The 12,155-nt window shown below is 55.3% G+C and overlaps 1 protein-coding gene across 1 annotated transcript in view; it reads right to left on the reverse strand.

Moving 5' to 3' along the window:
- COBL (cordon-bleu WH2 repeat protein) overlaps positions 1 to 12,155 on the reverse strand; it is a 279,447-nt gene that overhangs the window by 17,638 nt on the left and 249,654 nt on the right. Inside the window, exons 11-14 of the mRNA XM_035026491.1 lie at positions 8,852 to 8,946; positions 5,982 to 7,825; positions 5,097 to 5,216; positions 4,172 to 4,420 (exon numbers count right to left, since the gene is read on the reverse strand). Coding sequence (XP_034882382.1) covers positions 4,172 to 4,420; positions 5,097 to 5,216; positions 5,982 to 7,825; positions 8,852 to 8,946 — 2,308 coding nt within the window. The remainder of the gene's footprint in view (positions 1 to 4,171; positions 4,421 to 5,096; positions 5,217 to 5,981; positions 7,826 to 8,851; positions 8,947 to 12,155) is intronic.

Consider the following 12,155-nt stretch of genomic DNA (forward strand, 5'->3'; position numbering starts at 1 on the left):
GAACGGGGCAGAAGGATCACACGCCAAGGGTCAGCGCAGCCGGGACTGACCCGTCTGCACCTCTGAAATAGTCCACTCTAACCAAAACCTTGTTCAGGTTCACAGAACGAGCAGCCCAAACCTGGCGTGTGATGGAGTTCTGGCTCACGCTGGGTTTCCTGTTCTGACACAAGTCACTGTTCCCGGCCATGGGAACGTGGCTTCTCTGACCCTCCAGGGAAGACACCTTTTGGCCTGGAGGAAAGAGGTATGCTGCCACTGTTGGTTTCTGTTCTGGCGTGGGGGCCTCCTGGGCATTTATGGTGACAGCGTCACCTGTCTGATCATGTCTCATGGGGTCCACGGTCAAGGCCAAGCGTCATGACATGCACGTGGTCGGCATCAGTCCATTCCTGCACTGGAAGAATGTGCCCACACGGAGCCGGGCTCAGCAGCACCCACCCAGTTCAGGCCCGGGGTAAGTCACGACGTCTGCGCCCCACTAGCCTGTCTATGGGATGGAAGCCACAGCCTTCACACCCAGGAAGGTGACAGGGCTAGGACTGTCTGGGCCTGGAGGAGAGCCAGGGCACACAAGGAAGTGTCTCTGAGGCCTTCATCACGTCCCTAACCTGGCGAGAAGATCCCACGGTCAACAACCGACTCCACACCCTCTCTTTCCGGCTGAGAGCCCACAAGGGTGCAGACACTGCCTCGTTCACTCTTCTGTCATGAGCAGGACCATGGGCCCTGGACCCTGGGGGTTTCTCAGGAAATGCTTGCAGAGTGGATGGTTGGATGTGTGAGTGTTTTAAATATAAGCACAGATGCAGAGGGTGCTTGGAGTTCATTCCAGGCTCCCGAAAGAATGCATTTAAAACAGACCAGTGAGGGCTGTCAGATGCAGACAGGTTCCCGTTACTATGAGTGCGGGATGGAGTCGGGGAAGGAAGTGGGTGCTGGGCCGTCCATCTGAGCCCTGCACTCAGGCAGAGCAGGTGCACTCCTGAAGAAGGACCCGCAGACAGAGTGGGACTGCAAATGCTCTGATCTGGAGCTGGAAATTTCTCTGACCACCACAAACACAGAGGCAGAGAAATTATCTCATTACGATAATTTGCCATCACACTGTGAAGGCAAATGTACTTTTAATTGCCTTGAAAAATGCCAGGCATTTTTTTTTTTTTTTAATAGACTCCATGCCCAGCATGGAGACCTGCACAGGGCTTGAACTCAGGACCCTGCGATCAAGACCTGAGCAGAGATCAAGAGTCAGACGCTGAACTGACTGAGCCAGGTCCACACCCCAATGCCAGTCATTTTTACGGTGATTGTTCCTTATGTGTCAAACCGACCCTTTGGTATTTTACCATAAGTAGCATCCCTGCCAAAGCAAATCTTGTATGCTACAGGTGGTGGGGAGGCGATCATCTGAGTTTTAGCCCCAAACGTCCTGCCTCTCTGAGAATCCTCCCAGAATGCCTGAGCACCCCAGTTAGGAGGAGGTTGGACTGACAACTGGAGGAGGGGAGCCAGTAGACTTATGCATGGGAGCCCCTCACACCAACCCTGGGAAGGCCAGTAACATCCCTCGGGTCCACGAAGTCCTCCCAGCCACACCCGACCTGGAGCCCTCACTGAACACCCAGGAGCTGGTGAAGGAGAATCTGCACATGCTGCATGCCCAGGGAGCTCAGCCCACTCTGTGTGGACCCCAGAGCCCTGCAGTTATCACATCTTCCTCAAGGTTCTATGACTCTAACAGCCCAGAAGGTAAAAGGAAGCAGAAGAAGCAATAAGAAGCAAAGCACAAATGATCTGAGATTCACCTGCCATAACATATACCCCAGAGCACATTTGTGGCAAAGCCAACGGAGATCCTCATGGTCCCTGATGAGCAGAGAAGCGCCATCTAACCTGGCTTGTGAGAAAAATACATAGGCGGGCACGTGGACCATCCAGTGCCTGCCTGTCCTTCAAGGTCCCATCTCCATCAGCCAGTCTTATGTGATTCTGAGAGGCAGAGTACAAGGGGGTGAAGGGGTCCCGGGGTCACTGAGTGGAGCAGTGACCTAGTCCTGTACGTTCAGCCCTGAGGTCATCCACGCACACGGCAGCGCAGTTGGGTAGAGCGGTGATAGAGAGCAAAGGGACATGGTCCCCCGTGTCACACTCGTCCTGGTCACTTTCGCCCAAGGGCGTCTTGTAAACTGTTCAGGCCATCAAAGTCTCAGCCGTGCCATATAAGCACGTATTGCACAGACCTTCCCAGGATGGATAAGGCGGTCACAACACTTCTACTCATCCAAGAAACAATCAACATGAAGGCTTCTGAATGCCATTCGAAGCAGCAGAAAGAAAGCAGGGATCGTGAGTGAGAACAGCCTGGCCTCGACCCCTGGCCGGAACCTGCAGCAACCCTGCTCCTGAGCTTCGGTCCAGATGCTCGCGGTCCCAGCTGTGCCACCCCAACGCCCACCTGGCCCCTTCTGGTCCTGGTCCTCCTCTCCTCACTGTCCCCATCCCCACCTCCTTTCTCGCGGCACAACTTCTTGCCCCTCCACACAACTCTCAAACTTGTTCTTTTTCTTTCTTTCCAGAAGGCACGAGCGTGAGGGTCAGGCTTGCTGTGGTCTGCCACCTCCTAGCTGTGCAACCTCAGGCAAGCTTTTCACCTCTCGGGGCCCAGGCTCCTTGGACAGGGTAACAGCTCTTCTGGAAAGATCCAGAAATCCGTCAATGCACTGGCATATGTAAGAAACAGGTATGGTCTGTGGTCATAAAACAAGTATGTTCAGCATTACCTGAAATAGAGTAGAGGCGCGGCTGACATAGCTAATTAGTTCCGATCTGAAGGTGAAGTCATTTGGCAAACATTTGAAAATCGCAGCTCCGCGGCTCACCTCCCACCCCGCCCCCAAATCTGAATCAGGGCGGAGATGTCAGGTGGATTTCACTCTGAGAACCTCAAACTCGTACCCCAGGATCAGTGGGGCCATTGGGCCTGACAGCCGATGTCTGGGGTCCCTCCCGGGGGCCACACGCATGCACACAGCCGGGAATGCCTCCCTGTCACACAGGGACAAGCCCTGGGGGTGACCTGCGAGCAGGGGAGCCGCCAGGCGGTGGGGGGTCAGGCTGTGAGTGCACTGGGTAACACCGCTGGGCATCTCTGGGCCTGAGTGAGGACTGCCCATCATGTCCTGGGCTTGCTGTCTGCAGGGAGGGGGTCTTCTCCCTGCTCCTCTGCTTCCACAGGCTCCCGGGGGGTGGGGGACAGCCGGAGAGCCATCTGCCTTCTCAGCAGCACCAGCAGCTCTGCCCTGTCTCGAGGGCCACCTGCTCTCCCACAGCGGATACCTGCTTCCGAGCACCTTCTGTGCCCTAACTGAGCCCTGTCTGCACCCGGTCCTGTGGGACCAAGGCCAAACCACTCGGGTTGTCTGAGCCTCATTCACTTCCCATATGCACTGAGGATCATCTGAGTACTGACCTCTTGAGGTCCATGTCAAAACAGGAGCTTAGCATCTGGAGATCGTCTCCTGGGAAATAATACCTGTCACCAGCCTCCCTGTCATTAGCAGAACTCCCCAAACCCACCAGAAATGGGCAGGGGCAGAGAATCAATCCACGGGCGGAGAAACGGATCCCAGAACCCACGCGGCCCGAGAGTCCTTGAGTCTGGGAGTCCCACCGTGGTCGTGGCGCAAACCCCACTGCTTTGGGGAACGTGAGGGTGACAAATGTGCGGACCAGCGTAAGACCACATGCAAGTAGGAGCCGCAGAACCAGGGCGCGTGCGCTCTGCCCAACGGGCTTCAGATTCAATCACTTCAAACATAATGCTAGCCAAAACAAACAAACAAACAGAAATTGTGCTGAGAGCCTCAACCCAGGCTGAGGGCCACAAGGGTGACATGGGCTCTCTACAGGACGCGGCTTAGATGCCCCGTGCACCACAGTCAGAGTGGGTGGCTGAGATGCAGTTAGGGGTTACCCGTGTGGGGGGACCCCCTGCATCCCCAGGAGCTAGTCTGTGGGCCGACCCCCCACCCGCTGAGGGCCATCTCCTCTGGTCCCTGGGGTAAGGGACGCGGGCTGTCAGCCACCCCTCCCCGCGGCTGTCTCCCTGCCGTGTGGCTCCTTGCTGACCCCCTGCTGGCCCCACATGAACGCTCACATGGTCACGCACTGTCACCTTTCTCAATCTCGCGGCCCCCGTGCCAGAACGGATGGCGTCCATCAGGGCCTGCCTGGCTTGGGCGGGGTTGCCTGAGCTGGACCTGGCCGCCATCCTGGATGTGGAGGGAGCCTGGGTGGCCGGAGGCGGTGGGGGCGGGGCGGGCAGGGGCTGAAGGCCAAGGTCACGGAGTCCTGGCGGCTCTGATGACTGCTCGGCGTCCCGGAAGCTCCGCAGCTCCTCGGAGGCGAAGGATGACACCTGGAGATGACATGGTTCAATGACAAGGTCCCTGAGGGCCTTCTGGAGGGGCCACCCGCCCACGGCCTCACTTAGCCCGCAGCAAGCCCGGGAGGTGTGCGAGCTCGCTGCCTGAGTTCCCCAACCGGCGACGGATGGCGGGGCGCGGGGTGGCCGCCGTGCCTTCTGAGAACTCCCTGACCTCCTGCCTCGCCTTGGCAGGTGAGGACAGACCCGGAGGCCATCCACACCACTCTGACCAGTTGTCGGGGAGTAAAATACCCATCACGCGATTCCTCGGATTCTGCGACTGGAAGCTGGAGGACGCGGTCCTGCCCCTCAGCTCCGGCCCTCCTGGGCTCCCGAGGCCATGCCAGATCAGTGCCAGAGGACCAGCAACTTTGCCCCCCAGGAGAGACAGCCCTGCAGCCACACTGGGTGCCCGAGAACTCAGGAAACGCTCCGTGCCAGGTGGGCAGGTAGGAAGGGAGGAGGACCGCTCCCGGATGCCTGGCCTCTCCCACGCAAGGGCTGCCCCTCTGCGCCAGCCTCAGCGGTCCTGGGTTGCCCACCCTGAGGGTGGCCTAGCAGATGCTTAGGACACGGGAGGGCTGCCCCGGCTTCTGTGGCACCCACGTGGGGCGCTCTGGGGAGTGGCTGTGTGCGCCCATCCTGCCACGGAAGGCCCTTCTCTTACCTTCCGCAGGCTGCAGGCACCGCTGTGCCCTCGGATGGCGGACAGCAGTGCGGAGCGCTCGCCCGCGGTCTCCGTGTAGGACGGCTTCCTGGGCCCTCCCTCGGAGGTGTCTGCTGCAATCTAGAATATTCACAGTGTCGACACACATCACCCGGAAGGAGAAGTGCTAAGTAGGACAGCCTCAGAGCAAAAGCACTACCTGTCAGTTGAGGGCTCTAGGATGGATTATACAGCCCCGTGTTAGAAGGAAGAATGTTTTTGCATGGAACCGTAGTGACTTAAGATTGCATATTGACCTGAGAGCCTCTAACAAGCAAAGGGCAGGTGTGCGGGCTCCCGGTTATGGCTGCTGGCTTTCTGCTCTCCTGACAGTGCTCTGCCTCAGTTCCTCATCTATAAAATGAAGCAGATGGCTCCCAATGCCGAGCGTTGGTGCTGAGTGCCTGGCTAGGGAGGCAGTTCCTAAACTGTCCCTATTGCTACTCAACAATGACAGTATGAGCTGCCGGAGATGCAGGAACGTCAGGCAGGAGTGGTCCTGGCCTGAGTCTTCCCTGACTCACACCTTCGTTCACGAACCGGTCAGGGATGATCCACCCCTACCTCTCCGCTCCCTTGGGCCCAGATGTGGACACTTGATTGTCGACATCTTTCCCCAGGAGAGTCAGGGCCTTAAAGGCAGTGGGGACAACCCCAAACCCGTTTTTGTCTCTTTCGTGGTTCTAAATCCCCTAAGGCAGTGAGACGAAGAAACTCCTGGTGGAAATTAACCCCAAGCATCCCGCTCAGTGTTCCGCCGGCCCTGCCCCTCCCCCAGGCCCCCGAGGACCCGCGTGGGTGTGGAAGGTGAGCCTGCGCCCTAAAGACAGGTACCCGGCCGCTCACCTTGCGAAGCCCGTCCTTCCCTCCCGCCGAGTGGATGGCTTCCATGAGAGCACTGTGCAGTGACGTGTCTTTTGTTGCTGGCCTCTGGACCACGGGTCGGAATTTCTTCTTTGGCCCAAAGATGCTGGGGGACGGCGTACCGTCGGTCTCGTGTACCTCTGCGCACGACAAACTGGGCTTTTCCTCCTGTTGTAGGGGCTCCTGTCCGGCATGGTTATTCATGCCGGACCCTCTCGGAGACTGAGGGGGCTCGGCGTGGATGGGGCCCCACCTGGAGCCGTCCACCAGGGTCCTGCCAGGGGTCTGATCGTCCCCCGAGCGGGCAGGCGGGGGGTTTGTACCATCCAGCGTGCATGTGGGGGCAGATGCTGAGCCGGTCCTGGGGCTGCTGGTGCTTTGCCTTCCACTGAGGCTCCAGCTCTGCGTCACAGAAACGTGATCCCTCTGGGAAGCTGGGACGGGCGGCACATAGGGACTTCTGTGGACGCCAGCAGGATAGTCTGGAGCAGACAGCTTTCCAGGAGGGCTGCTGACCTGCGCTCTGGGCTGGGCTCCCACCGCCGAGGCTCCCCCATAGGTACGGGAGCGTGTGTCTGAGTACGGGCTGGGGGCTGTGCCGTCTGTCCTAGCGGGAGGCTGTCCAGCCAGCTCTGGCGCTCCGCCTTCCCGGGTCTCCTCGGCATGGCCTTGCTTCCTCACCAGGCCGGTGTGGGCTTTCTGGGGCCCTATCCGCTTGGCAATGGCAGAGGCCACGTACTGACTGGACGTTCTTCTCTGAGGCTTGAGAAATGGGACTTCCGTGGCGTTCCCTGCTGGCACTTTGATGTGACAAGGGGCAGCCGTGGGTGGCCGGCTTCTGCCCTCCTCCAGATGTCCCCCCCCTTCTTGGCGGGCAGACTGCTGTGGGGGTGACGTCACTTTGGGGTCTGGGAAGGTGGGCTCTGCTCGGAGTCTGTTTTCTTGAGACTGTGGCTTCCCTGGTGTGGCGGGAGTGAGGGTCCTCTTGGTGAAGCCCTCTGTGGGCTGGCCAAAGTGTTTCTGTAGGGAGTTGGACCTCCAGAATTCTTTGACTTTTCCAATGGGCTGGGTTTCCAAGTCGAGGGCGGACGGTGACAGGGCTATGGTCTTGCCCCTGTCGGCATGGGGACTCACCAGATTCCCTAGCTCATCAATCTTAATGGCACCTGTTGAGAGCGACACTCCTCTGTCATAACACCTCATCTCTGACTTTGGAGGGACAATCTTATACGTCGTGAGGCCATATTTAAGTCCATAACTCCCCCCTGGGCTTTGGCCCCGTTGATACCAGGATGGTGGTGCTGAGCCACTACTCACACCCTCACCTTCCTTGTCCCTCACTGGCTGTGACCTCGCCGTCTTGCTGGCCTGCGTCTTCCCACCGAGAGCAGAGGCAGGCTCCTCGCCACTCAGCTCTGCATCTGGGCCGTGCGGGGGAAACACTGCCGCAGTCACCTTGGGCTCCATCTTATTCAGATTCACAGCCTCACAGGGGTTGGACGAGGCGGGTTTGCGTTCTTCCCCGATGTCGTGGGGAGGAGCGCGTGCGTTGGGCACTTCTGCCCTCCTTCCACGCTGCTGGCTGTTCTCCTCCTGACGTGGCGCTGGGGGGGCTTCCCTGCCCACGATGCCCCCTAGACCAGCATTGTTGTTTTGATTGGAAGACAACCCCGAATCCACAGGGTCATCTGAAACCTCTCCGATGAAGGTGACTGGGATTGTGTCCTCATCACACTCGGGGATGGTGGCTCCTGGCGTGCAGTGAGGGGACACGCCATTCACAGAGCCGGTTGGCAGGCTGCAGTCTTCAGGGCTCTCTTCCAGTTCTGCAAAGAAGGATGAACACAAGTCACAGATTGGCATCGCTGGCATGATTCCCAAGCCAATTACTTAGTGTAATCACACCCTGGCTTTGATTTTCCTGAGGTTATTTTTGGGTAAGTTATTTACATACATTTTAAAGTGCCATTCCAATTCATCACCTGCACATGCCTGGGGCCCAAGTCTCAACTCTGATGGCTCGATGGAGAAGCTCTGCACAGCCGCGATGTCTCAAGGTAAGGCATTCAGGTACCACATTTTGCCCCCTGGAAACGCTGTCTCAGCGTGGAACACGGAGGTGAGTTTTGGGTTTTGACCTTCAGCTTACTTGTGTTCTTCGGAAGCACCACAAACCACACGGGGTGATGTGCTCACGCCTTAACTTCTTAAGAGGGAGATGACTAACTGGGCACCTCAGAATTAGCCCTAAGGGATGCAGCCGCTCACATGGTCATAGCCAGAGGGACACAGGATGACCGATTCAGCCTTTTCAACTCTGTCCAGTACATCTGAGGACAGAAGGCCGACAGGCGAGTAGACTGTGGATCAGTTCTGCAGTCTGTTTCCTTCTGGTTTCTGTTTGAAGGCATGGCCAACACCTACTTTCTAGATTACTATCAGTGTGTGCCTTTGTTTGAGAGATTCCTTGGTTGTCTACTGAGATCATCTGCATCTGCTTTGGCCCTAGAGTATCATCTCCCCAAAACCTATCCGTACAACAGCAAGCGCTCCACCATAAACGGGTTCACGGCTGAGGCGGTGCGTACTGAATTTCCCTTTGAGATACGCCAAACATCAGCAAGCAAAGGGGTGGAAGTCTTAGGGAACCTGTTCGCCTCTGTCACCCAGCGTTTCCCAAGCTGTGCTCACCGGCCCGCCCCTCACACCCAGGCTTTCTTCAGACGGAACTGGGTTTCTCCCACTGAACTTTCCTTCAGGGAGCCATGCCAAGCATGGCCAGAAAAAGACCACCACCGGAGTCTACCGCCACACAACATTAATACTGTAGCAGGACGGAGGGTTGCGCTCACCTTCCAGCTCCTCATCCAGTTCCTCAAGGGTTTTCTGGAACTGCCCGGTGAGAAACAGGTCTTCATCACCACTGGAGGTTATAGCGGCTTTAGGTCTAGGGAAGACCAGAGAGAAAGGAAGGGCATTCATTTCTCTTATTCTTTATTTCTCTACTCTCTTCTGGAAGTACCCGAGGAAGGCACAACGCACAGCCGAGTTCATGCAGTTCTGTCCTCACGGGGTCCTGCTGCCCTCGGGGTTGCAGGGACATAGTCCGGGTGTGCATGCATGTGCGTGCATGTGTGTGTGTGCGTGCATGTGCGCGTGTGTGCATGCGTGTGCGTGCATGCATGCGTGTGCGTGCATGTGCGCGTGTGTGCATGCGTGTGCGCGTGCATGCATGCACATGCACGTGTGACCGGCAGCAACAACTACAACCACAGGGACCGTGATAACCGTCCCCCCGAGACTGGACGAAGCCCCTCCCAGAGACGGCTGCCCCTGTCCTGCTCCAGGTGCGGCCTGCACAGCCAGTCTCCAGACACAGGGCTTCTGCACAAATTATCTTGTTATAACCCTTACAAGCAATTTTAAGGCAGGCAGTATTCTCGTTGTTTACAGATAGGAAACCAGGTGCCGAGAGACTAATGGATCCGCCCAAGGTCACATGGGCTCCAAACCCTGGGGGAGAGCCGGCCACGTCTGGTGTCCCGTGGCACACTGTGGCCCCCGCCACCTGATGTCAACCCGCCTGCTGAGGGGAGCCGGAACTCGCCTTATTTGCGTCACTCGGACAATAGCGTCCACAGGACGTCTAATGCCAAAACGATTTCAATGCAGCCTTTGCGAGGGCTCTTGTCTCTGTTCTCGCTGCGTAGAGAACAGAGACATGTCGAGGGCAATTGTCTAGCTTCAGTGGAAGCTGAAGGTCTTTTCCACTGATTGTTAAAATTGAGGACCAATTTCCATCCTTGCTACTCAGGCCCAGATAATGATGCATGAAATATGCTTTCCACAATCCTCACTTACATAGCAGAGTTTGTGTTCTGATAAATGAGTCTTTCTTACTTGGTGGCTGTGTCTTTTTGGGAGCCAGGAAGCGGCTTCCAGATTAGTCTCAGCTAATGTCCTCTGACAAGCCGGACAAAAGGGGCTGGTTGTGTGTGCCTGTGGGCCAATTAATGAGGACCAAACAGAGCAAAGGCTCCCTTTCCTACTACTGTTGCTTGGATGCATTTTCTTAAAGTTGTGCTTTTCTCTTTCATGGACCGTGATGGTTTAAGTACATTTAATTTACATAGTTAACAAAATATGTGGCAGAGAAAAAAGATGCATAGTGCTATATAAAATCGTATTCGAAACTGAAAATGGTACTTTTATAATGCTTGCTCTTCATTTGGGATGCTTAAAGCCCAGCTAAACAAAATTCTGCATGCACTTCTGCTTCAAAGTACTTGCTTTTACTTCAAAGCATGCTAAACCACATCGCTCTATGAGAACAGAGTGATATTAATGAGAGTTAAAAAGCAGTTTAAAGTAAAAATCCCACTAATGCTATTGTTTTATAAATGTTAAACTAGAAACAAGTCATTGCAAGCTGATGAAATGCGGTGAGCTGAGACCCTCACACTTGTTGCTACCGGAGAGGAATGGAAATGCATATTGAGAAACAAAAACATTGCTTTAACTTTGTAAGAACCTTGGTTCACGAGTCTCCTTTGGTAATTTGTCTTAAGGAAATGATCCTATAGCAAGCGAAACAGAAACACAACAGTGTTTGTCGAATTTATGAGAGGAATTAAAAAATATCCAGCAACACTGCACGTTGATTTCAAAGGGCGCTAAAATCAGTCGATTTTGGAGTCTATGTGGAGAAGAAGATCAATACTTACGGCAGCATGTTATGTGAAGAAATCAAGACATATGTACAGGAGGAACATGATGATCTAGAAACAGCACGCACCCATGGACAAGGGCGGTAGAAATTTAGACAACCACCACCAACCACTGGGATTTGTTGAAATGAATGAACTACAGTGAGTATTTTATCCTTTTTGTCTAGAAGTATGCTCATTTTGGTACAAAACAGCTTGAAGGATAGGCAATCTTTTATATATTTTTAAAGATTTTATTTATTAGAGAGAGAGACAGCAGGGGGAGGGGCAGAGGGAGAGAGAGAGAATCCCAAGCCGACTCCACACTGAGTGCAGAGCCCGACGTGGGGCTCGATTCCACGACACTGAGATCATGACCTGAGCCGAAATCGAGAGTTGGTCGCTTAATGGACTGAGCCACCCAGGCCCCCCGATAGGCAATATTTTAAATGGCCAAATTTAAAATAATCCTTTGGGCCCTTCTGACCATGAATGCGAATTCTTTTTTTGCAAAGTCGTTCACATTTTTGTGATACGATGCACGATTTGCATAGCACATTATGTTTACAATTTTATTTTGTTATCAGTGCTTACCAAACCCAGTGAGTAGCTGTCAGCCTGACAACCATAGAGGGTGGCAGAGACAAGGACTTCACCATCTTCCTCAGGGCCAGGCCCCAGCCTGAGCTGCCCCCCTAAAAAGCCATCGGTAGCCAAACCCCAAGGGCCTGGGGGTCCTCAGCTGTTCCCCACCTTTCCACAGTCCAAGCCTTCTTGCGGAAGTCTGGGGACCCTACACTGAGTCCAATCCCTCCTGCTTCTGCTCTCTTGCGCCCCCTTTCCTCTGCCTGCCTCGGTGACACTGCACAGAATCCCCGATGCTGTCACTCAGTCCCGTTCCACCTCTACCCGCCTTGCACCTCACATGGCTCTCTGACCACATCCTCCGATGTGGGCCTGGTTTGTTGGGGCCCTGCCTACCCAAGGGGACAGAGTGGACACATGATGGGAGTCTCCAGCCTGGGAGGGAGGGTCTGTCCAGGGTCCTTGGCTGGGCTGTTGTTCCCAAGGCTGCTGACCCACTTGGGCTCCTGCAGCTGCCTCCTCTTCTGATACAATGCAGAGGGGTCCCTGCGCTCTGGGCCCTGGGCTTCTCGCCAATGGATTTTTTGGCAAAAGTCAAAGCCAACGTCAACGTATCTATTTTGCTGGGCAATGTAAAATTTCACGAGGGAGAGATTTAGCGGTATCTGCTTTTCCTTCCTCATCCACTGCTATCTACTTGCCCCCAAAGGGTTAGCCATGGATTGTGACTATTCCTCTGTCCCTGCAAAAACCAGTCCGAAGCACTTCGTCCCTGAGCTTGGAGGTCAGCATTCTGTGGGCTTAGCAGGAGAGCCCGAGATGTGTCCCTGGAGTCGATAGCTGGCAAGAAGCGTCCGCTTCTTTG

Source organism: Mirounga leonina, unplaced genomic scaffold (genome assembly GCF_011800145.1).
Source record: "Mirounga leonina isolate KUSES-001 unplaced genomic scaffold, KU_Mleo_1.0 Mir_199, whole genome shotgun sequence".
In the NCBI taxonomy this organism is placed as follows: domain Eukaryota; kingdom Metazoa; phylum Chordata; class Mammalia; order Carnivora; family Phocidae; genus Mirounga; species Mirounga leonina.